At 46.3% G+C, this 21,164-nt stretch overlaps 1 protein-coding gene across 1 annotated transcript in view; it reads right to left on the bottom strand.

The window, feature by feature from the left end:
- LARS2 (leucyl-tRNA synthetase 2, mitochondrial) overlaps window positions 1-21,164 on the bottom strand; it is a 176,960-nt gene that overhangs the window by 134,341 nt on the left and 21,455 nt on the right. Inside the window, exons 4-5 of the mRNA XM_037848996.1 lie at window positions 14,443-14,534; window positions 3,472-3,532 (exon numbers count right to left, since the gene is read on the bottom strand). Of these exons, the coding sequence (XP_037704924.1) occupies window positions 3,472-3,532; window positions 14,443-14,534 (153 nt within the window). The remainder of the gene's footprint in view (window positions 1-3,471; window positions 3,533-14,442; window positions 14,535-21,164) is intronic.

Below are 21,164 nucleotides of genomic sequence, written 5' to 3'. Positions count from 1 at the left end.
TGGATTGAAAGCTCAGCTATGCCACTTGGGTTACCAGCAATAAAATAACATCAGTACAAACACCATAATTACATGGAACTTTGAATAGGAAGTGAGATCTGGTAGGTTTGTACAGGTTAGAGTGAAATCTCAAAATATCCCAAAGCAATCTGGGCAGAGAATAAAAAGGTATTTGCAGGGCCCCCCTAAGGAACTGGGAGAAAATGTGGAAATGTTAAACTTCCCCACCTGGGATATCACGACACTCTCACAAACATTGAGAGCTACCAATTTAGTAGGCCGAGCCCTCGATCTTGGGGCTTGCCCTTATGAAGCTTGTTACTGCAAAGGAGAGGCTAGGCCTAGTTACAATTGTGCCTAAGAGTCATCCCCAGAGAACCTCTTTTGTTGCTCAGATGTGGCCTCTCTCTCTAAGCCAACTTTGCAGGTAAACTCACTGCCCTCCCCTCTACATGGCACATGACTCCCAGGAGTACAGATCTCCCTGGCAACGTGGGACATGACTCCCAGGGATGAGCTCAGACCCAGCATTGTGTGATTGAGAAGGTCTTCTTTACCAAGAGGGGGAAGACAAATGAAACAAAATAAAGTTTCAGTGGTTGAGAGATTTCAAATAGAGTCAACAGGTCATTCTGGAGGGTATTCATATGCATTATACAGATATCCCTTTTTACTTTTTAGTGTATTGGAATAGTTAGAATGTTCCAATTCTAGAACAGCTGAACTGCAACCCAGTAGCCTTGATTCTTGGAGACGAGTGAATAACTATGTAGCTTACATGGTGTGACTGTGTGATTGTGAAAACCTTGTGGCCCACACTGCCTTTATCCAGTGTATGGACAGATGAGTAGAAAGATGGGGACAAAAATTAAATGAAAAATAGGGTGGGGTGGAGGTGGGGGTATGGGATATTTTAGGCATTCTTTTTTACTTTTATTTTTATTCTTTTTTTTTTTTTTGAGTAATGAAAATGTTCAGAAATTGATTATGGTAATGAACGCACAACTATATGATGGTATTGTGAACAGCTGACTGTACACTGTGAATGTCTGTATAGTATGTGAATATATCTCAATAAAAGTGAATTTTTAAAAAAAAGAGAACCCAGGAACTCAGGGTAGGGAGGGATGGCATCAGTAAAAGTACTTATGTTTTGGACTTTCTAAAGATGCCTGACTCCTGGTAAGTGCTCAAGAACTAGTAGATGGTAGAAGCAGGAATGGTGACATCAATCTGCAGCACTGTGCTGTATGTTCAAAATCTCTTATCTGAAATGCTTGCAGCCAATGTTCTTCAGAATTCAGAACTTTTTGGGTATTGTGGTAGGTTGAATTAGGCACCCCAGAAAACAGGTTGCAATTCTCAATCCCATTCCTGTGGGTGTGAACCTATTGCAAATAGGACTTTTTGAAGATGTTATTTTTAGTTAAGGTGTGGCCAACTGAACCAGGATAGGTCTTAATCCTATTTCTAGATGCCTTATAAAAGAGAAAGCCATGAGGAAAAGGAGGAAACTGGAAGTCACTGGAACCCAGAAGAGAAAGGAGAAGACATCACCATGTGCCAGAAAAGCCAAGGAACACCAAGCATTGCTAGCCAGCTGGAATACTACCAGCCTTGGGAGGAAGCAATCTTTCTAGTCTCTGAAACAGAGAGCCAATAAATTCCCATTGTTTAAACCAACCTATTGCTTGACATTTGTCATGGCAGCCAGGAAACGAAGACAGATATTAAGAGGTAATAACAGTACATTTACTTCACCTGGACTGGGATAGCCTCTGGCAATAAATCATATTACTATTCCTATAGTAAAACACATGAATATTCATTCTAAGTGAGGTAAACATCAGATTTGTTCAGATTTTGCAGTCAGATGAGTTATCAGAGTTTTCTGGACTTCAGATCTGCACATTAGGGCTTGAGAATCTATATTTATAATAAGGAAGGATTAGAATCTATCTAAAAATAAAATAATAAGGAGATAGGTTAAATAAATTATGATACAGGCATAAGATGGAAAACTATACAGCTATAAAAAGCTACTTTTTCAAACATTATTTAAAGAAAGAGGAAAATGTTCATGAATACTAGGTAAAAAAAGTAAGAAAATATATATGCATTATGAATTTAATTTTAAAAATTAAATTATATACATATTTATAATACCACACTGGCTTCTTTATGCTTTTTTATACTTTTCTGTTTTTCTCATCTTCTATGATATTTAGGAAAATAAACCAATAATTTTTTTAAAAAAATCATTTAGGGCTGATGCTCCTGGGCAGGGGTAGGCTAGTTATCATCCTAGAAGATTAATAAGTCCATCTCTGTCCTCAAGGAATGTATATTCGCATTAGTAATTTCTCTCTGCCTTAGACTGTATTTCATTAGTATAGATCAGCTATTCTCAAGACAACTGGACCCAGGCACCAGGACTTTTTTACACCTCTGCCAAATGAAACTCTGATGACCTTGCAAGTCAGTAGTAAAATGACCTTGTTGGTACACTTAAAACTTGATTGAGCACATGTTCGTATCTTAAGCTACCAAAAAAAAGAGAGAGAGAGAGAGAGAGAAGAAAGGAAAAGAAATTGAGGCCTGTTCAAATGTGTTTAACTTTCTTTTTCACTGTACTCATCAAATCTCAACCATTTAAGAAATTGTTGGAGGAGGCAGCGGAGGAGACATCATTTGGGTTTATTCCAGGTGCTTCTCAAGAGTAAAGGGATGTGAACTTCACAGGCCCAGTAATAACCCCTCTCCCTGATCATTCTGTGGAACACTAACAGGGACCATGACATTGGAAGGGGCCCTTCATGGAGGGGACAGTAGGAGTCATCTAACCCAACAGGTCACCATCAACATCTAAAGGGTAGGACTTTGGCGAGAGCTTTGAAGGTCTCTGTTCACATTTAGCATGAATGTTCTTAACACCCACGTGGCCCTCAGTGAACTGCTCCTGTGTCCAGAATGCTCCACTGTTTTAATACACAGTGTGAAAGCATTTTACACCAAAGGTTATATATGACAGAGTCTTTACAGGAGGATATTATCCTCACTTCCAACTTGGAATAAAAGGTAACTTGGTCAATTAACTTAACATCAAATTCCCTGAAAGGACCAGACGGGTTGATATTTAATCATTTTTACAGATTCCAACAGTCTTTTTAAACTGCATTGCTGAGAAGAAAAGAAATACCTGTGCAAAGCCTTATTCACGCATATATCAGAGCAATAAGATGTTAACTCTCTTAGGCTGATCCCACAAAAAATTACTTGTTGGCAGGCAAATTACCCACTTGGGATACTTTTTTATTTGTAGGGCATTAGTCCTTTCCTCCTGCTTCCTGCCTCCCTCCCTTCCCTTCTCCTGACCCAGAAAAGAGAAGGATGAAATAAATGTGCAGAGGCTCCATGCAACTGGGACCTTCTTTAATATAACGGCCCTCCAGGAAAAAAGGGTCAACTTACCCTATCCCAGTTGAAACACAGGCCCAGTCGATCAAGTTGTTTTCTCATGTGTTTAATATTACTGTCAAACAAAGGGTAGAAAGTTTGGTTTTTAGAGGGGGAGAAAACAAACATGAGGACATTGTGATGGGAAGCTGGTAAAAATCTAAATTATTCAAAGGGGGGGTTGTGTTGTTTTGCCCTGGTAATATAATTAAATAAATCACTAAGAATCAGTGAAAATACCAACATATTAGAAGACACCTATTATTTGGACACATACAGAAACCACTAGAAACCACACTGGTCTTTGGCCCCGAAGACTGCTCTTTCTCCTAACCATTCAGCCAGCCAACCCCTTCAATATGTGCACTCCTGGCATACCAATATGTTTGTATTATGGGAAAATTTAAGCCAAGCATTTGTCATTTTAAAAGCGATTGAAAATAAAAACTTAAAAGTACAAATTGTGGAACTCTGAAAGAAACCATATAGTACTTCGTTAATCAAAACCTAAAACTGTCTAATGATTGGGAAAGAGGGACAGAGGAGAGTTAATTGTAATGTAATATGGAATAAGGAAACAAATCAATCTTTTTCTTATTTTTTTTTAAAAAGACTAATTCATTTCTATTCCATCCTCTTTCAGTTCTAGCAGACTGAAAATATTAAAAACCATGAAAAAGTCTTCAAGGTAATCTCTGATTGGCTAGTAACTCATTTCCAGATTCTAGGTCCTATGATAAGTACTTTGCAGAACAAAGTGTTTAATCCCAATCAGATGAAGTAGGAACTATGACAATCCTTCTTTCACAGATAAAGAAACTAAAGTACAAAGAGGTTAAGTAATTTGCTCAAGGTGACCAACTAGCAAGAAGGGAAGGCAGGATTTGCACTAGGTAGCCTGACTCAGGGGCCATTTTCCCAACTGCAGTGCTTTAGTGCAGGGGTCAACAAACTTTTTCTCATCAGGGCCAGACGGTAACAGTAAATATTTTCATTTTGTGGGGCCATGCAGTCTGTTACAACTATTCAATTCTGTTACTGTATCACAGAAAGGAATGGGTGTGTCTGTGCTCCAATGAAACTTTATTTGCAAAAGCCAGTCATAGGCTGGATTTGACCCAGATTTGGGCCGCAGTTTGTCAACCTCTACTGCAGTTCACATTAAACTATTTTATGCCACCTTTGATGGGTTTTATTTGAATCATCATTTCCTCCTTTTTTTATCACTCTCATTAACCTAGAATTAACCATAATTGGAAAAGTGGAAACCAGGGGCTAGAAAGAAAAAAGAGAAGTGGATGGTGCAGATGTTTTTACAATGTAGCCTTGGGCAGTATAAAGTGAAGGAGGAGAAGGATGCTGGGGACAGGCCCTGAAATTACTCTTCTATATCTCTGAGGTGCGGTCGCGGTTACTGCTTCTAGGGGGAGGGGCGGCCGGTAGCTGAGCCCTCAGCTCTCGGGGCTGCTTAAAGGGTACCGGCGGCGGGGGCTCTTTCCCGGAGGCGAGGGCGAGGCGGAGGACTTGGCCGGGTCCTCGGCGGGAGGCGTGCAAGGTGAGGAGGGCGGCGATAAGGACAAGACACTCTTCATCCAGTAGGAGTATGCGCCAAAGAGATTTATTCAGGGGTGATTACAGGTTATATAGGCTGGTAAGAAGGGCAGGGCTGGAAAGGAGGTGAAGCAGCCTTAAATGGCAATACTGAAGGGATAGGGGCTAGGATTGGTTCTGAGAGAACGCAGGAGCCGTTGCAGCGGGGCGGGGGTTGTTCTGGCCACGGTGCATGCGCGCTGGCGGTGGCAGGAGTGGCCTTGGCACCAGGGAGTGAGTGGGTAAGATAAGGAAGTGGGGAAAGGGCAGTTGGGAGAAAGGCGGTTTCCTCCGGCAAGCCTCCCCTGCCAGTGGCATTTTGGGTGAGGAAAAGGGAGCTGCCTTGACCTCGCTCCCCAGGCTCGGGGGGGCTGCAGAGGGCACTCACGCCCGTACCTACTACCCTCCCCAGGGGGTGATCAGGTCCCCTGGCCCAGGCCTGGCAAGCCGAGGTGCAAGCTCAGTCACCCGCAATTCCCCTTTCTTTTCTAATTAGAGGAAGAGGCTTTACCGGAGAGGCCCACTACGGGTGAGGGAAGGGGGAGGTTAGGGAAGGGAAAAAGGGGTTGACGGTGGCCCAGCGAGGCTGGAGCTCAGTGTTGGTGTGGTGCCCGGGCGCTTGACAATGGCTTCGCTGCAGCGGGCTGGGCGAAGGTGAGGGGTTTAAAGTTCAGGGGTTCAGAGAAGCTGGAACTCGAGGCGAGAGCGATGTTCAGGTGATTGAGAAGGGCCTCGCGGTTGGCGAGTTGACCGGTGGCGTTGAGGTCGCGGAGGGTTGGCTGTCATCTTGGAGTGGGGGGCGTCAGAGGTGGCGAGTTGCTGATACTGGATTTGCACGAACGAGGAAAAAATGGCATCCGTTTGTTTTCTTACAAGCTGGACAATTTTGCGGATGAGGCAGGGTCCTAAGATGAGAGCTAGAATAATTATTAATAGGGGGCCAAGAAAAGGAAGGATGTATGGGAGGATGGGAGTGAAAAAACTGGACCAATAACTGGTGGCTTCACGATCTCTTTTACGCTTTTCCAGTCCTTCTCGGACCCTTTTCTGGCTGTCCTCGACGAGACCTGTGGAATTGGCATATACACAGCACTCTTCTCCCAGGGCGGCGCAGAGGCCTCCTTCTTTGAGGAGGAGAAGGTTAAGACCTCGGCGGTTTTGGAGCACTACCTCAGAGAGGGAATTGACAGAATTTTTTAGATGGTAAATAGCGTTTTGTAAGTGATGAATGTCTTCGTCAACAGCCGCCCTGAGGTGAGTTAGGGCGGAGTCTTGACTGGCTAGTGCAGCGATTCCGGTGCCAGTGCCGGCAAGACCTAGGAGGGAGGCAATTGTGAGGACGGTGATGGGCTTTCGCTTTTGCAGAAGGGCAGGAGCTGCAGTTTTTTCCAGACGGAGGAAGAAGTCTTCTTCGCTGTGGTATAAGACCCTAGGGATAAGGACAATTAGGAGGCAAGTTTCTTTATATTCATTGATGACATTCGTGCTGAGACAGGGGGTAAGTCCTGTAGAGGAACAGAGCCATTGGGAGGAGTTATGAGGAATGAGAAATTTTGCTGAGCTGCTGGGAGATGAGTAGCTGGCACAGGCAGTGAGGTCGGGAGAGTTACTGGAGCGAGGGCGGACGCACTTTCCCGTATAGGAGACTGAATGAAAGGTTAGGGGGACGGCAGAGGTATTCCAAATGCATTCCAAGGGGCTGTTTTCTGTGCTTTCTGAAAAGGAGAGGTTGGAGGCAACGGGCTCGTATAGTGAGGAAGAGGTGGAGAGGCAGAGCCAGCAGGATGAGGTAAAATTGGGGTTGGAGGAGTTTACTGAGGTAAAGGTGGCTTGGATGAGGCTGAGGAGGGGAGAGGAATAACGAGAAGGGGGCAGAGGAAGCTGGGGTGGTGGGGTTTGAGATGTAGTTGAAGTGCGTTTAGCCGGAGCTAAGGTACGGCTGGAGGGTTGTGGAGAAAGAGGGTTAGTGACTTTGTTGGGACCAATGTTAAAGGGCCTTTTTATAACAGTATTTTTCTTTGGTTGGTTTATTGCCTCCTTTCTTATGAATATAAGGGTTCCCCGATCGAACCCCGATAGCCAAATTCGGAAGCCCCAAGTCTTACCCAAGAGCCAAGACGTATCGGCAGGGTTTTGTATGGTGAGCATTAGTTTTTTAGGACAAAGGTACCTGTTGAAATAGCGATAGCCTGAATTTTGGCAAGTATACGGGATTACTGCGAGGTTTAGAAATTTGTCAGGGACAGAAGGTTTCCAGCCAGTGGCTAATGTTTCACACCCCCAGTACGGGCAGTAATAGTTTGTTGGGGATTTGCAGTATGATTTTCCAGGATTTGAAGCTGGACACATATAATAATCCTGAATATTTAAGCTGCCTGGATAACTAGGAAGTTTTGGATTAGGAGGGACAAACAGATCAATGGCATAAAAGACGAAGGAGGGAGATCCTGCTGTGGTGTTGGAAAAAATTATTGTGGAGTCTTTCCAACGCGCAAGGGTCCACTTCCAAGGCTGGTGGGGATCGCCCTGGGTAGAAGAGGCAAGAACTAACATGACCATTAGAAGGGAGGTTATGCTTGGGTGAGGGTTGAGAGGGTGTATGACATGGTGTTTTGCTTGTTTATAGAGGCGTATAATTTTTCTAATTTCTCGCCGCTGCTGCGCTCTGCTCGGACTGGGGTTCAGGCCCAGGTGTACTGTTGTCATCTGGTGCACCAGGCTGCGGAGACGACGGCGTTCCCGTCTCGTTGAACGCGTGGTTGCTGGTGGCGGGCCGGATTGCCCTTCCTGGGATCCATATTGGTTGTTCTGCATCATCTGGGAAAACACAAGCAAACCCGCGCCCCTGGGCGAGAAGTGAGGAGGGACCTTTCCAGGTATTATTCTCCGGGTCCTTCCAGTAAACCATCGGGGCCTGGGTGGGCCTATACGAGGGCCCCCAATGTTTATGTAGGGGCGAAAGCCCTTCCTTATTGAATGTGAGTAGATTAAGGTGAATAAGGGCTGCTATAACAAGGTCCCCTGGAGTTGCCTGGGGGAGCATTGCCCTTTCTTTTTCAATCTGTATTTTTAAGCGGCGATGGATTGCTTCTACAATGGCTTGCCCCTGTGGATTATAGGGGATGCCGAAATGATGGGTGATGTTATATAACTGAAGAAAAGCCGCAAAAGAGGCACTGCGATAGGCAGGCCCATTGTCTGTTTTTAGGTCCCAAGGGACTCCCATGAAGAGAATTCCTTGTCTCAGGGCTTTGATACAATGTTTGGCCGTTTCCCCGACGAGGGGGACTGCATAACACATAGCTGAAAAGGTGTCAATCATTACATGTACATACTTGAGGCGCCCAAAGGACGGAACATGAGTTACATCCATTTGCCATCTAGAATTTGGCTTTAAGCCTCGTGGGTTGACTCCTTGAGGTTGTAAGGGGCCAAGTGGCGCAAAGGGTGCACAAGTTGCACAATTGCGGACAAGATGTTTACAGGTATTTAAAGGAAGGTCACATAGATGATGTAACGACGTAGCCGAAAAGTGAAACCTGGAATGCAATAACTTGGCCTGGTTAACAGCGTCCCCTGGAGGGGCCGCTGTGTTAGTTAGCATAGCTTGGGTAGTCTGAGCTGAGACCGCTTGGTCTACTATACTGTTGCCATTAGCCAAGGGCCCCGGAAGGCCTGAGTGACTACGAATGTGGCTAACGAACCAAGGATCTTGTCTATGCTCTAAGATGCTTCTGAGGTTAGAAAGTGCTTTATCGATGGCCGAGTTCCCAGGGAAAAAGGTGGAAAATGCAAGGACTCGGCAGACCTGATACGTGTAGAGGCTGTCAGTGAAAATGTTTACTGGGTGGCTGCAGTGGGCGTTTAGTGCGTATGACACTGCCAGAATTTCCCCCACTTGGACCGAATGAAGGTTGACATAACTGAATAGGCGGGGTTCCGGATGGTCCTGCGAATAAGAGAGGAAGGCGAAACGGGTTTTGGAGGCATCAGTAAAGACGGTATTGGCACCCGGGATGGGTGCAGAGGAGGGGAAAGGATGGAAGGGGCTGCGGAAGGGAAGCTTGGCGAGTCCCTGTAACAGCCGATGGCTAGGATAGTGGCAGCTGAATTCCCCATGAAATCCTTCTAAAAGGATTTGCATGTCCGGGTTGTCACGTATAAGCAGGCGGGTCTGGCCTGTGTCTAGGGGCCAAACAATTTTCTCTGGCGGCTCTCCGAATACATGAACAGCCAAGGTAACTAGATCTGAAGCTAGGCTAATCCAGAGCCGCACTGCGGGGCAAATCTTCCTAAGTTGACTTTTAGCGGGATGCGCCCAAAGTAGAGGGCCTTCCTGCCACAGGCAGCCCATGGGTGTGCCGGGCGTAGGGAGGATGAGTGCTATAAGATTGCCCTCTCTAGTGCTGAACCTGTTGAGACAGCAGGCGGCGAGCGCCTTGTTAATGGCAGCAATGGCCTCCTTTGCCTCCTGGGTGAGCTTAATGCGCCGGGAGATTGCTAGCGGCGGGGCTTCAGGGACACTCAGCAGCATAAAGAGTGGTTGTAGCTGCGCTGTGGTGATCGGCAACGCAGAGCGGAGCCAATTGATTTGACCGCAGAGCTGTTGAAGCTCAGTGATAGTGACCCGGTCCGGTATGTCCAGCTGGGGAGCGGACGGAGCAATGGTTTTATCAATACTGAACCCTAAGAAGGCTAATGGTGGCACAATTTGAACTTTATCGAGTTGAATCGTTAGGCCGAGGTCAGCTAAATTAGTGGTGAGGTCTTTGAGGATTAGAGGAAGCGTCTCGGCGTCTTCAGAGGCCACTAAGATGTCATCCATGTAATGGATGAGCATGGCCTGCTTTCGCAGGGGGGCCACTGCGTGATTAACATACATTTGGCAGATGGCCGGACTGTTACGCATCCCTTGAGGGAGGACTTTCCATTGGTACCTATTAGCCGCGCCCGCGTGATTGGGGACGGGAACTGTAAAGGCAAAGCGCGGGCGGTCTCGCTCATGTAGCGGGATGGAAAAGAAACAGTCTTTGATGTCAATGGTGGCTACGTGATAGTGAGCCGGGATGGCTACCGGATGGGGAAGGCCAGGCTGCGGGGAACCCATGGGAAGAATATGCTTATTGATTTCCCACAGATCATTGAGGAGCCTAAATTTCCCTGTGGTTTTTTTATGAATAACAAATACTGGCGAATTATTGGGACTAGTAGAAGGTTCTATGTGGCCAGCATTCAATTGTTCTTGTACGAGGGCTTGGAGTACTACCAATTTATGCGTGGGAAGGGGCCACTGCTCCACCCATATAGGTTCCTCAGTATCCCACTGCAGAGGAACGGGCGCTGGAGGTGTTAAACGAGCAGTGGCGCACATTATTGGGGGGGCTGCGTGGTAAGCACTGCCCCAGAGGCGGCGAGGATGTCACGGCCCCATAAAATTTGGTCTATGGTGTGTAGAAATAACGGGCGGAAGGTACCTGAGTGGCCTTCTCCATCCTCCCACTTAATGGGTCTTATGGCCTGAAGAGAAGTAGAGGTGCCAGTGGCTCCCACTACCGAGGGACCATCAAGAACCATGCACATGGTGGCATATTGAGTGGGCATGCAAGAGATTTCTGCCCCTGAATCGAGCGTGCCTGTGTACCATTGCCCCTCTATTTTTAACTTACGAGTAGGTTTTTCTGGAGTGAGGGGGACTGTCCAGAGAAGCGTTTTATTGTTGGAGCATTGATTATTTTTATTGGAACCGGCCGGCACGCTGCCTCTTAGGGGCGGGGCTGAGGCTTGCCCCGCTTGGAGTTTAAAGCCTGCTCAGTGCTTTGGTGTTGACTACCGCCAGGGCACCAGGGATAGCAGAATTTTTTTAAATCTTTCTCGTTAAGGTCTCTGTGGCTGCTTTTGCAATCGCGCGCCCAGTGATAACCACGTTGGCAGCGCGGGCATGGAGTGGGAGGGGGGCGCCCATTGCGTTGCATGGGAGGCGGGCGTTTGACCTCCGTATTGGGGCATTCCCTGGCAAAATGACCGCTTTGCCCGCATTTAAAACAACCGGTGGTGGCGGCCAAGGCGGCAGTGACGGCGCCAGAGACAGCCTGGGCTAGGGACGTGGCAGCTGGATCAAAGGTGCTGCAGGCGAGAACCCAGTCATCTATCCTTTTTTCCCGCAAGGGAAGAATGGCTTGCTTACAGGGGGGGTTAGCTCCTTCTAGAATGAGTTCGCGGGTGAGCGCTAACTGGGCTTGGGGGTCGGTAACTTTTCTAGCACAGGCCTCTTCAACCCTGGAAACGAAGGTGGCAAAAGGTTCGTTTGGCTCCTGGAGGAGCTTGGTAAATTTGTCAGGTCGACGGGCAGAGCAATTGGCAAACGCGCGTAAGGCGATGCCTCTGAGGACAGTCCAGAAGGTGGCAGGGACATTAATATAAGCAGACGCATTTAGAAATGCTCCAGTGCCCAAATAGGCTTCAGGGGGATGATAGACTCCAAGGGCTGCGTCTTGCTCACTTTACTTAGCTGCTTCCGCCTGGAAGTGAGCACGCCAGTCAACAAACTGACCGGGGTTGAGAATGGAACGGGCAAGCGAGGCCCAGTCTTGGGGGATGCAATAGTCCATGCCGAGATCCTGCAGTATTTGGGAAGCGTATGGGCTACCTAACCCGTCCTCCCTGACGGCCCTGCGAAGCTGCTTGATAGTATCTGAGTCAATGGGATACCAGTCATACGGTTTCTGTGGGGTGGGGGCAAGGTTAAGAGGAAAGCAGCGAAAAGCACGAGAGAAAGGAGGACGCGCTTGCAGAGGGCTTGGCGCGGGAGTGGGGGTAGGGGGAGCGTTGCCCCAAGGGTTGCCTTGAGGTGTAGAAGGCAGCCAGGGGTTGTTAGTCGGCGGGGTGGAAGGAGCGGCGGCAGCTGCCGGTAGCGGCTCCGAGGGGGAGCTCGCCGAAGGGGGAAGCGAAAGTGGGAGGCCCCAAGCGTCGCAAGATGGCGGCGCGGTGGGCGTGGCTAAGACACAAGATGGTGGATCAGCCCCGCCCTGTGAAAGGGCGGGGTTCAAGGCATAAGATGACGGACTAGCTCCGCCCTGTGGAAGGGCGGGGTAAAGCGTATGCGGTTTCCGGCCCAGCTTAGGGCTGATGTCATCGCCGGAGCATTTCCTCCCCTCGATGGAAGAAGAAGGAGGAAGTTCGCCATCTTGGCATGGCGCAGTGTTAATTTGCTTTTTGGGAGTCACCTCGAGCGCGTTGTTAATCTGCTCGACTAAGGACTCCGTGTCCGAGTCATGATTTGAATTAATATCGCTATCTGAATCTGTTGGCTGGGTTGATAGGGCCTCATTGGATTTAACGGGGCCTCGATCAGGGGGGAGGGAGCCTTGAAGGCAGGAGCGGATGGTTATCAAGGTGGAGAGCAAGCCGGGAGGGAAGCGCTTGCTCTCATGTTCCATGGCGTTAGTGACTCGATCAATAAGACGATCATAAGTAACAGGGTCCCAAAGATGGCAAGTGGTGAGCCATGGGTTAAAGGGCAGCAGGAGGTCCCAGTATACTTGCAGCTGCCGAACAGACACTTTGTAGCGATGAGTGTCTAGGAGACCCGCTAGAGCACGAACTTGAGGTGCTTGGCACGTAGACAGACGATTACCCATAGCTGAGGGGGGAGGAGGGGGGGTTGTTTACTGAGCAGAGAGAATGAGATAAACTGTGGCCGCAAGGCCGAAGGAGACGGCGAGAGCGGAAAGCAGTGCCCTTTGGCAACGGGAGTAGTGGGGGGGGGGGTTGCAAAGAGGCACACGGCGCCAAATGAGGAAACAAAGATACAAAGAACTACAGCAAAGTAATGGAGGGGAAGAGGGAGAGTGTTAGGAGGAACGGGGGTCATAGAAGTGCGCATACAAGAGGACGAAGAGAGCGTGGGGGAAGGGAGGAGCGGCTTCGGAGCAGTGAACCTCCCACGGCTCCGGAAGCGGCGAAGGAGAGGCGGCCCTTACCTTGCAGGCGAGGAAACGGGAAGCTGGAGAGGCGTCCGGGCGAGCAGGCGACCTGCCAAACTGTTGTGCGGAGACGTTCCTCACACGGGGCACCAGTTGCGGTCGCGGTTACTGCTTCTAGGGGGAGGGGCGGCCGGTAGCTGAGCCCTCAGCTCTCGGGGCTGCTTAAAGGGTACCGGCGGCGGGGGCTCTTTCCCGGAGGCGAGGGCGAGGCGGAGGACTTGGCCGGGTCCTCGGCTGGAGGCGTGCAAGGTGAGGAGGGCGGCGATAAGGACAAGACACTCTTCATCCAGTAGGAGTATGCGCCAAAGAGATTTATTCAGGGGTGATTACAGGTTATATAGGCTGGTAAGAAGGGCAGGGCTGGAAAGGAGGTGAAGCAGCCTTAAATGGCAATACTGAAGGGATAAGGGCTAGGATTGGTTCTGAGAGAACGCAGGAGCCGTTGCAGCGGGGCGGGGGTTGTTCTGGCCACGGTGCATGCGCGCTGGCGGTGGCAGGAGTGGCCTTGGCACCAGGGAGTGAGTGGGTAAGATAAGGAAGTGGGGAAAGGGCAGTTGGGAGAAAGGCGGTTTCCTCCGGCAAGCCTCCCCTGCCAGTGGCATTTTGGGTGAGGAAAAGGGAGCTGCCTTGACCTCGCTCCCCAGGCTCGGGGGGGGCTGCAGAGGGCACTCACGCCCGTACCTACTACCCTCCCCAGGGGGTGATCAGGTCCCCTGGCCCAGGCCTGGCAAGCCGAGGTGCAAGCTCAGTCACCCGCACTGAGGGGTAGGGTGAAGAAGGGAGCTTGGTCCTTATAAAAGGAGCTGATGTAGTGGGCCAAGAGCATTATTCTGGGTTCTGATGTGAGGCCCTGAAGGACTTTATCAGTCAAGAGAGCGACGGGCAGTACTGATCCGTGTGTACAAAAAAAACTGCAGCACAGGTAGGATTGGGGGGCGGCAGAGAGTTCCCACTTGGAGAAACCTGCAACCAGAATCAAGTTACCATATATTTCCACACTGAGTATCTAAGTTCCTCTGGCTTCCGAATGGTAAAGGCAAACAATTAATAGAATTTTCAGAGAAATTTATAATGTAGAATTTGTATATAAGTCAAACTATGGTCAAAAAGAAGAAGAGCATCATAGAAATTTAAAAACATATCCTTCCAGATGTAAATATTCACAGAAAAGGGAATAACTTTGTAAATAATAAAGCATCAAAATGAACACACGAATGAATACCAAAAACCTGTTATTTCTTAGATAAGAATACATCATTCTAAAAGGCAAATGCCAACATACAGAATCCTGTTTATCATTTAGCAGGCTGGAATGTTTTGTTTGCTTTGCTTTCTATTTTCATCCATGGGTTTAAAAAAAATTTTTTTTAATATTTCTGTATACAAGTGTTTGAATATGACTATAAACACATACCTTTGTGTCCAACTTTCTGGATGTAGATGTCTCTCGATCGCAGCATTTTCGGCAGGCAATCCAAATGCGTCCCATCCCATGGGGTTGATGACCTAGCACCAAGAAGAGAAGTATCAGCCAAGGCAAAGCCTGAAGACCTGAACCGGTCTTCTCTTCTGGACAATAAACAGCATTCCCTCCTACTAAATGCATGATCCCTTTCTGGATCACTTCAAACTAAGCTTATGAAAGCCAGCTGGCTACCTATCAACACAAGCACTGAGTAGGTGTTTTGGTGAGTACTTTTTACTTTCTTATCTATATTTTCTGTAATGAACTTGAATTGTTTTTTTAAATAATAAAAAAAAGCTTTCTTCCAATTTCAAATGTATATGTATGTGTGTGTTTGTGTGTGTATAATTTATAGGTGGTCAGAAGGCTTACCTTATTTCAGTAATTTCCAATTAAGAAGCTGTGCGGGCCATTTTGTGAGCCAACTAGTCACAATCTAAATTTAAACTTAGATTAATTAAAATTAAATAAAATTTAAAATTCATTTCTGCAGATGCACTAGCCACCTTTCAAATGTGCAGTAGCCACACAAAGCTGGTGGCTAGCAAACTGAACAGCACAGATATAGACCATTTCCTTTGCCACAGAAAGTTCCCTGAGCAACGCTGTGCTGGACGCGCAAGACTGATGATCTCACGAGAGGCTCTTGTCAGCCCCAGCACTACAATGACCTAAAGGTGTGTTCCGACTCGTAAGTGGCCTGGGGTCACTTCTCTTTATCAATAGTTGCCTGAATTACAGCATAGTTCCCATCTTTTTGTACTTGTCTCAGAAGCCTGCTCGAGCTCACCCAGAAACCACAGCAGTTCTGCTCTTCTCCCTTCTTTCAACTCCTTCTCTCACCTAACTGAAGTAACACACACTCTTTTGAAAGGCCCATTTATCATTTCTTTCTGAAGTCCATGTCTTTTTTCCCTACAGTAAGGAAGGGAATATCCCCACCCCTATTCAAAGAGCCAGATATACATGTAAACTAACTTAGAAATATACCTAAGACCACAGCAGGGAAAAAGACTGGTAAGATATTCTATAGAACAACTTTTGAGACTACAAGTAATAAATCTTTTGACCAAGTCCTATACAATATTTACACTAATTTTTAAAATATCCTATATTTTTAGATTAATTGCAAACTGCTAGCTATGCTTTTGGTATCTGAAATTTTCCACATATAGTTTCCTCATCGCCCCTCAGTTTCCTCATCTGTAAAATGGATAAAATGGGTAAAATAACAGTAACTACTTCATTGGATTGTTGTGAGGATTAAATGAGTTAATATAAAAAAAGTGCTTAGAACAGTGCCTGTCATACACTGAAGTGCTGTATATAATGTTAGCCTATAGTATATTATTATTATTCCTAAAGATTATTGCTTTCTACTCACTTCCTATAAGATAGTTCCATTCTCAGAAGAGCAAGGAATCACAAGATCTTAGAGATCAAAGAGGCTTTTAAGATATAGCCTCTGTGTCCTCCCCATCTTATTTGACAGTCTAAGAAACTGGGGCCTGGCGAGAGTGAGCTGGCTAGTTAGGTCACACTAGTAGCAATTACCTTAAGCAAGAATAGGCCAGTAAGTGTTCTTTTCTTCAAACAGATGACCAGGTATAACTCAGTGGCAGCTTCAATATCAATATCAAGTTCTCTCAACCTAACTTATATGCCAAGACCAGGAACATCAACTTGAAACGTGTGTGGCATCTGGGGATGCCAGGTTTTCTGCCCACTGTTAGGAAAGACATCCTGCTTTTATAAACAGTTCCCTACCACCCTCTGATATGGATTTCAGCCACAAAGTTCACAGAAACAGCTTCTCTCCTAGCCAGATTTCTAAAGCTCACCTATGAGGTGAGGATTGCTCAGTCAGGCTCCAATATCTGTAGAAAACAGCCCATTCCAGTCCATCCTCATACTTCCTATCAGGCTTCTGCTCTGCCAACTGCCACGAGCTGTTTTTTCAGTCATGTAGAGAACGTGAGCTTATGCTCACATACATTTCCTTGTACGACGAATAATAATACTGAGAGGCACTTGCTGGCACCACCTCATCACACACGTAAATCAGAAAGGGACATTTTCACCTAGAGAAACTGGTCCCATTTTCTTTTATAAATAATCTTTCCTGTAGTAATGCATAGTCACTGTAGACCATTTAGTAGAGAAAAATATTCAGAAGAAAGTAAAACTCACCTGTAATTCTACCATACAGCCATATAGAAGCAGTTAAATTTGGTAAATTTATATCCAATTTTTCTCAAAATTGGATATTACTTAAATATGTATTTATCTCCTAATTTTTTCACTGTATATTGTATCAATGCACCCTTTTAGTAATTGCTTTGAATGGATGGCACCTGCTGTATTTAACGGTTTTCCTAAAAGTTGTTTCCACTTTCTACTTTTATAAAAAAGGATGTGATAGAACATTCTTGGGTATAAATCTTTGTGCATACAACTGGCATTTCCTTTGGATGGATTTCTAGAAGTGGAATTACTGGGTAAAAGGGTATGAAAAATTTGATGGCTTTTGCTATATACAACTAAATGGCATCCAAATCACGCTTTCACCTGCATGTTGCATGCGAGTACCCAGAGAGTTTTCTTCCATCCTTAAGTCCAGCCCGTGGACCCTCCTGAATGCACACAAGTGTCATCTGCTGACCACTGGCCATCCGTCTCAAGGTCCACAATCACCTGCAATTCAAAGTGTCCCAAACTGGACTCATATACTAATTCCAGTCCCCAGATCTGTCCTCACCCTAGTCCCTGCCTTAGCAGGTAACATTAATAGAAAAGTCATGCTTCTCCCAGCAGCTAGAGCCACTTGCCAAAGTCATATTTTCATTATGCACATTATTATATTTAATTGGGTTTTGGTAGTCTGATGGATTGTTCCTTTCCCTTCCAGGAATAATTCCATCTAAAGAATTAAGGCCATCCATCTAAAATCAGAGCCACTTTATCTCCTTTGGCCAATGAGCAGGACGTGCTAACAGGCTGGCTCTCCAGGAGGCTGTGTGGTTTGGGGGAAAGTGTCCTGAACCCAAACCTGCCATTTACCAGCAGTAGGACGTTAGGCACTGTGCCAGTTTGGATGTATTATGTCACCCAAAATAACAAGTTCTTTGAAGCAATCTTCTGGGAGCAGACGTATTAGTGTTGGTTAGGTTGGAATCCTTTGATTAAGTGTTTCCACGGAGACGTGACTCAATCAACTGTGGGGGAGACTTTTGATTGGATAATTTCCATGAAGGTGTTACCCCACCCATTCAGGGTGGGTCTGAATTAAATCACTGGAGCCATAAAAAAGAGCTGACATATTGGACTGCAACCAAGAGAGACACTTTGAAGAACACACAGGAGCTGAGAGTGGAGCTGGAACACAACCTGGGATCAGCAGACGCCAGCCATGTGCCTTCCCTGCACACAGAGGTTTTCAGGATGCCATTGGCCTTCCTTCGGTGAAGGTATACTTGTGTCGATGCCTTCATTTGGACATTTTCACAGCCTTGAGGTTGTAACTTTGTAACTAAATAAATCCCCTTTATAAAAGCCAATCCATTTCTGGTATTTTGCACAATGGCAGCATTAGCAAACCAGAAAAGGCACATAATTACTTTCACTTTCAACTTTAAATCGTGACTGAGAGTAGCTACCTGGAACTGTTGAGAATGACATGCCACAATGTCTGTGCACCCAGCACAGTGTGGCAGACATGCTGTTGGGGCTGCTGCTGTCCTCTGCTTTCCTGATCTTCAGCACTGGCAGCTCCTCACATCACACATCACAGGCTCCCTTGCTAAGATTCCAGCCCATGTTTCTTGGCCACATTCAATACAGTCACTCTAGCTGACAACAGGTGGGAGATACCATCACCTCACACATATCTTCCTCCACATACGTTCACAAGGATGGGTTACTTACATCAAGCCTCTGTAGAAGGCTGGTGCCGGGCACTGGAAGTTCTTACCCAACCAAATAGACCATGGAGGCTCAAAGGGCCAGCCAGGTACTTAGCCCTCATTTCAGAAAAAGGGCCCCCTGCAGTTCTTTTCTACGTAATTAATGGCTCTCATCAGGTGCTTCAACGGAAGGCGGCCCAGCTGTCCTTACCACAGCTAAATGGAACAGGGGCAGTCCATGAGCAGAAGCAGGGGCAGTCCATGGGCAGGAGGGGACTGCCTAACTAACCTGGGCAAGCTCACTGCCCAGAAGGATTTTGCCATCCCGGGGGGAGCTGGGGGAGAGGATGTGAATCGGACCTACTCAGATCTGCTTTCTGGGAGGGACATAGGCTTAGAGAACAGGCAGGGCTGTGGATCTCTTAAGCTTGCTGTTGCTCTAGGCAAGGCTGCTTTGCCGTGTCCGTGTGCTATATTCCCCAGTCTTGGTAATCTGGGAAGTCCTGGAAGTCCTGGATTTCCAGACTGAGGTGACTCCCAAGCTATCTACTTCATCCCTGCATCCACACTACTCCCCAAGGGCAATCTGAATGGGCTTCTCTCCTTTCTTCTTTATTTGTGTTTTTCAAATTCTAAAAGTAATGCAAACTTATTCTAACAAAGAAATGACATAATGCAAAGATATATAAAGGCAAAGCTGATCCTCTCCCCTGGCCCATTCTCAACAACTGATGCAACCAGTAACACCAGACTTGGTATCTTTCCACATCTTTCTCCTCACTTAAATTCATATATACAAACATATATACTCATACAAAGGAGCTTTGTTTATTTGTTTTTATGGAAATGGAACCTGTCATACACATTATTTTATGAGGTACTTTTTTTAATTTAACATTTTATCATGGCTGTCTATACAAATCATATGTAGGAGAGTGGGTAAATATGCCTTTTTAAAAATTTTTAATATCTTTATACACATATTCCCTGAGTTTATCTTTTCTATACACTTTTATGAACCAGACTAGACATATCCCAACCCAGTTGATCTTTCTGACCTGAGGTCTCTTTTCCTCTTGCTAAATAGGGGAGACCCAAAGTGTTTCACCCTGCCCTCCTCCTGGGAAAGTGCTACTCCTCTAACTTCATTTAGTCCTGGTAGGGACCGCTAATCTCAGAACCCATCCCCCTGGCTACAGAGGGAGGCAGGTGCCCAAGGCTGGACCAACCCGAGTCCTTCTGCAGGCTTGTCTGGAGCTGGGTGGGGTGGGGGCTCTCTTTTCAACTTGATCAGGGGCCATAAAGATATGAGACCAGGGCTCTCAGACACCTTGAGGAGATGTCTGAGACATGGTTGGCAAGCTGACTAAGGAAAAGGGTACAAGGCTCAGGGCGATACACACTGGGAAATGCCAGGGATTACCACCGAGATGGCCTGGGGGGTCGGAAGGGACTATAGTGTTAGCTATGCCATGTATGTGTTTATTTAAGGGGAAATACGCTGAAATTTAATTTTATGTACACCTTAAAAATATTTTTTTTTTTTTAAGAAAGGAAATAAAGAACAGGAAAAGGACCGTTCCTCCTCTAACACAGAAGGAAGTAGAGTTAAGAGTTTGGAGGTAGAAGGAAAGGAAGCTGCAACCGCGGGAAGTAGAGTTAAGAGTTTGGAGGTAGAAGGAAAGGAAGCTGCAACCACGGGTGGTCTGCCTTCCCAGTGGAAACAGAACAGTGCAACTCTTACTATGTGAGAGCCAACCAGCTCCCTAGAAATAACGACCTTTCTCTCCCTTTCATCCTAAAACAAAACTTTACATTTGAAATCAATTCAGCTTCTAATTGAGAGCAACCATGGTTACTGCTTCTCAAAAACACTGCTATTTTCAGAGTGTCATGGTTTCTTTGGAGTAGACTCAAAATTTTTTATTTCCAAGAAAAGAGGAACACATTTAATTTTGTTTAGTAAGCTTAATAACCCACCATTAGTATAGACAGGGGGATCCAAATCAAGTGAATACCAAGAGTACAAAATCCAAATGACTGTGCCTGGGTCCAGAGCAGAAGACCTCCTCTGGGAATGTGGTGGGACGTGACGGGCAGATCAATCAGACAATTTCCCATCAAGGCACTGAACCAGCAATTCATTCTCCCTTTCAAATTTCATCTGCAAGAATAAGCCTTAGAACCCCACCATCTACTTTCAGATGCTACAGGGATTTGAAAATTTGAAAAGTAAATGCCATACTATGCACTCCCTGGGCACTTAACAAACACTTGTTGACTGTCTGGCAAACTGGAAACTGATGAAACATAGATTACTGTTCATTTGCTAGGAACCTCCTTGCTTCCTGATATTTATGGGCAATTATATTATGATTATGCAGCTTCTAGACACACCACCTAAATTTCCTTCCTCCTCCACAATGAATAGCAAAATGGCCCAAGTGGGAAACTATTTGAGCTGTGGCCGGTGGCTTTTTGCCTAAGACAAATTAGTCTAACCGCAGCTCTGTGACGGGGACTTGGCACCTGGATGCTTTAATCACTCCACTTTTGGACCAGAAGGTGCTGGGGAGACCAGCTGAGGTCGGAGGCGGGTAATTCTATTTTGCAACCATCTGTGCATACAACATATGAAAACACAACAAAATTACCACATGGTGCTAAGCTTTAAATATGTCATCATTCTATGAGTTTAAGAAGAAATCAATTGGCAGTGCAGCTTTTTCTAATTACGGAAACAGAGTAATTTATCTCTGGCTTCAGATG

The sequence above is a fragment of the Choloepus didactylus genome, chromosome 1 (assembly GCF_015220235.1).
Source record: "Choloepus didactylus isolate mChoDid1 chromosome 1, mChoDid1.pri, whole genome shotgun sequence".
Lineage (NCBI taxonomy): Eukaryota > Metazoa > Chordata > Mammalia > Pilosa > Megalonychidae > Choloepus > Choloepus didactylus.
This window is presented reverse-complemented; position numbering and strand designations above follow the sequence as displayed.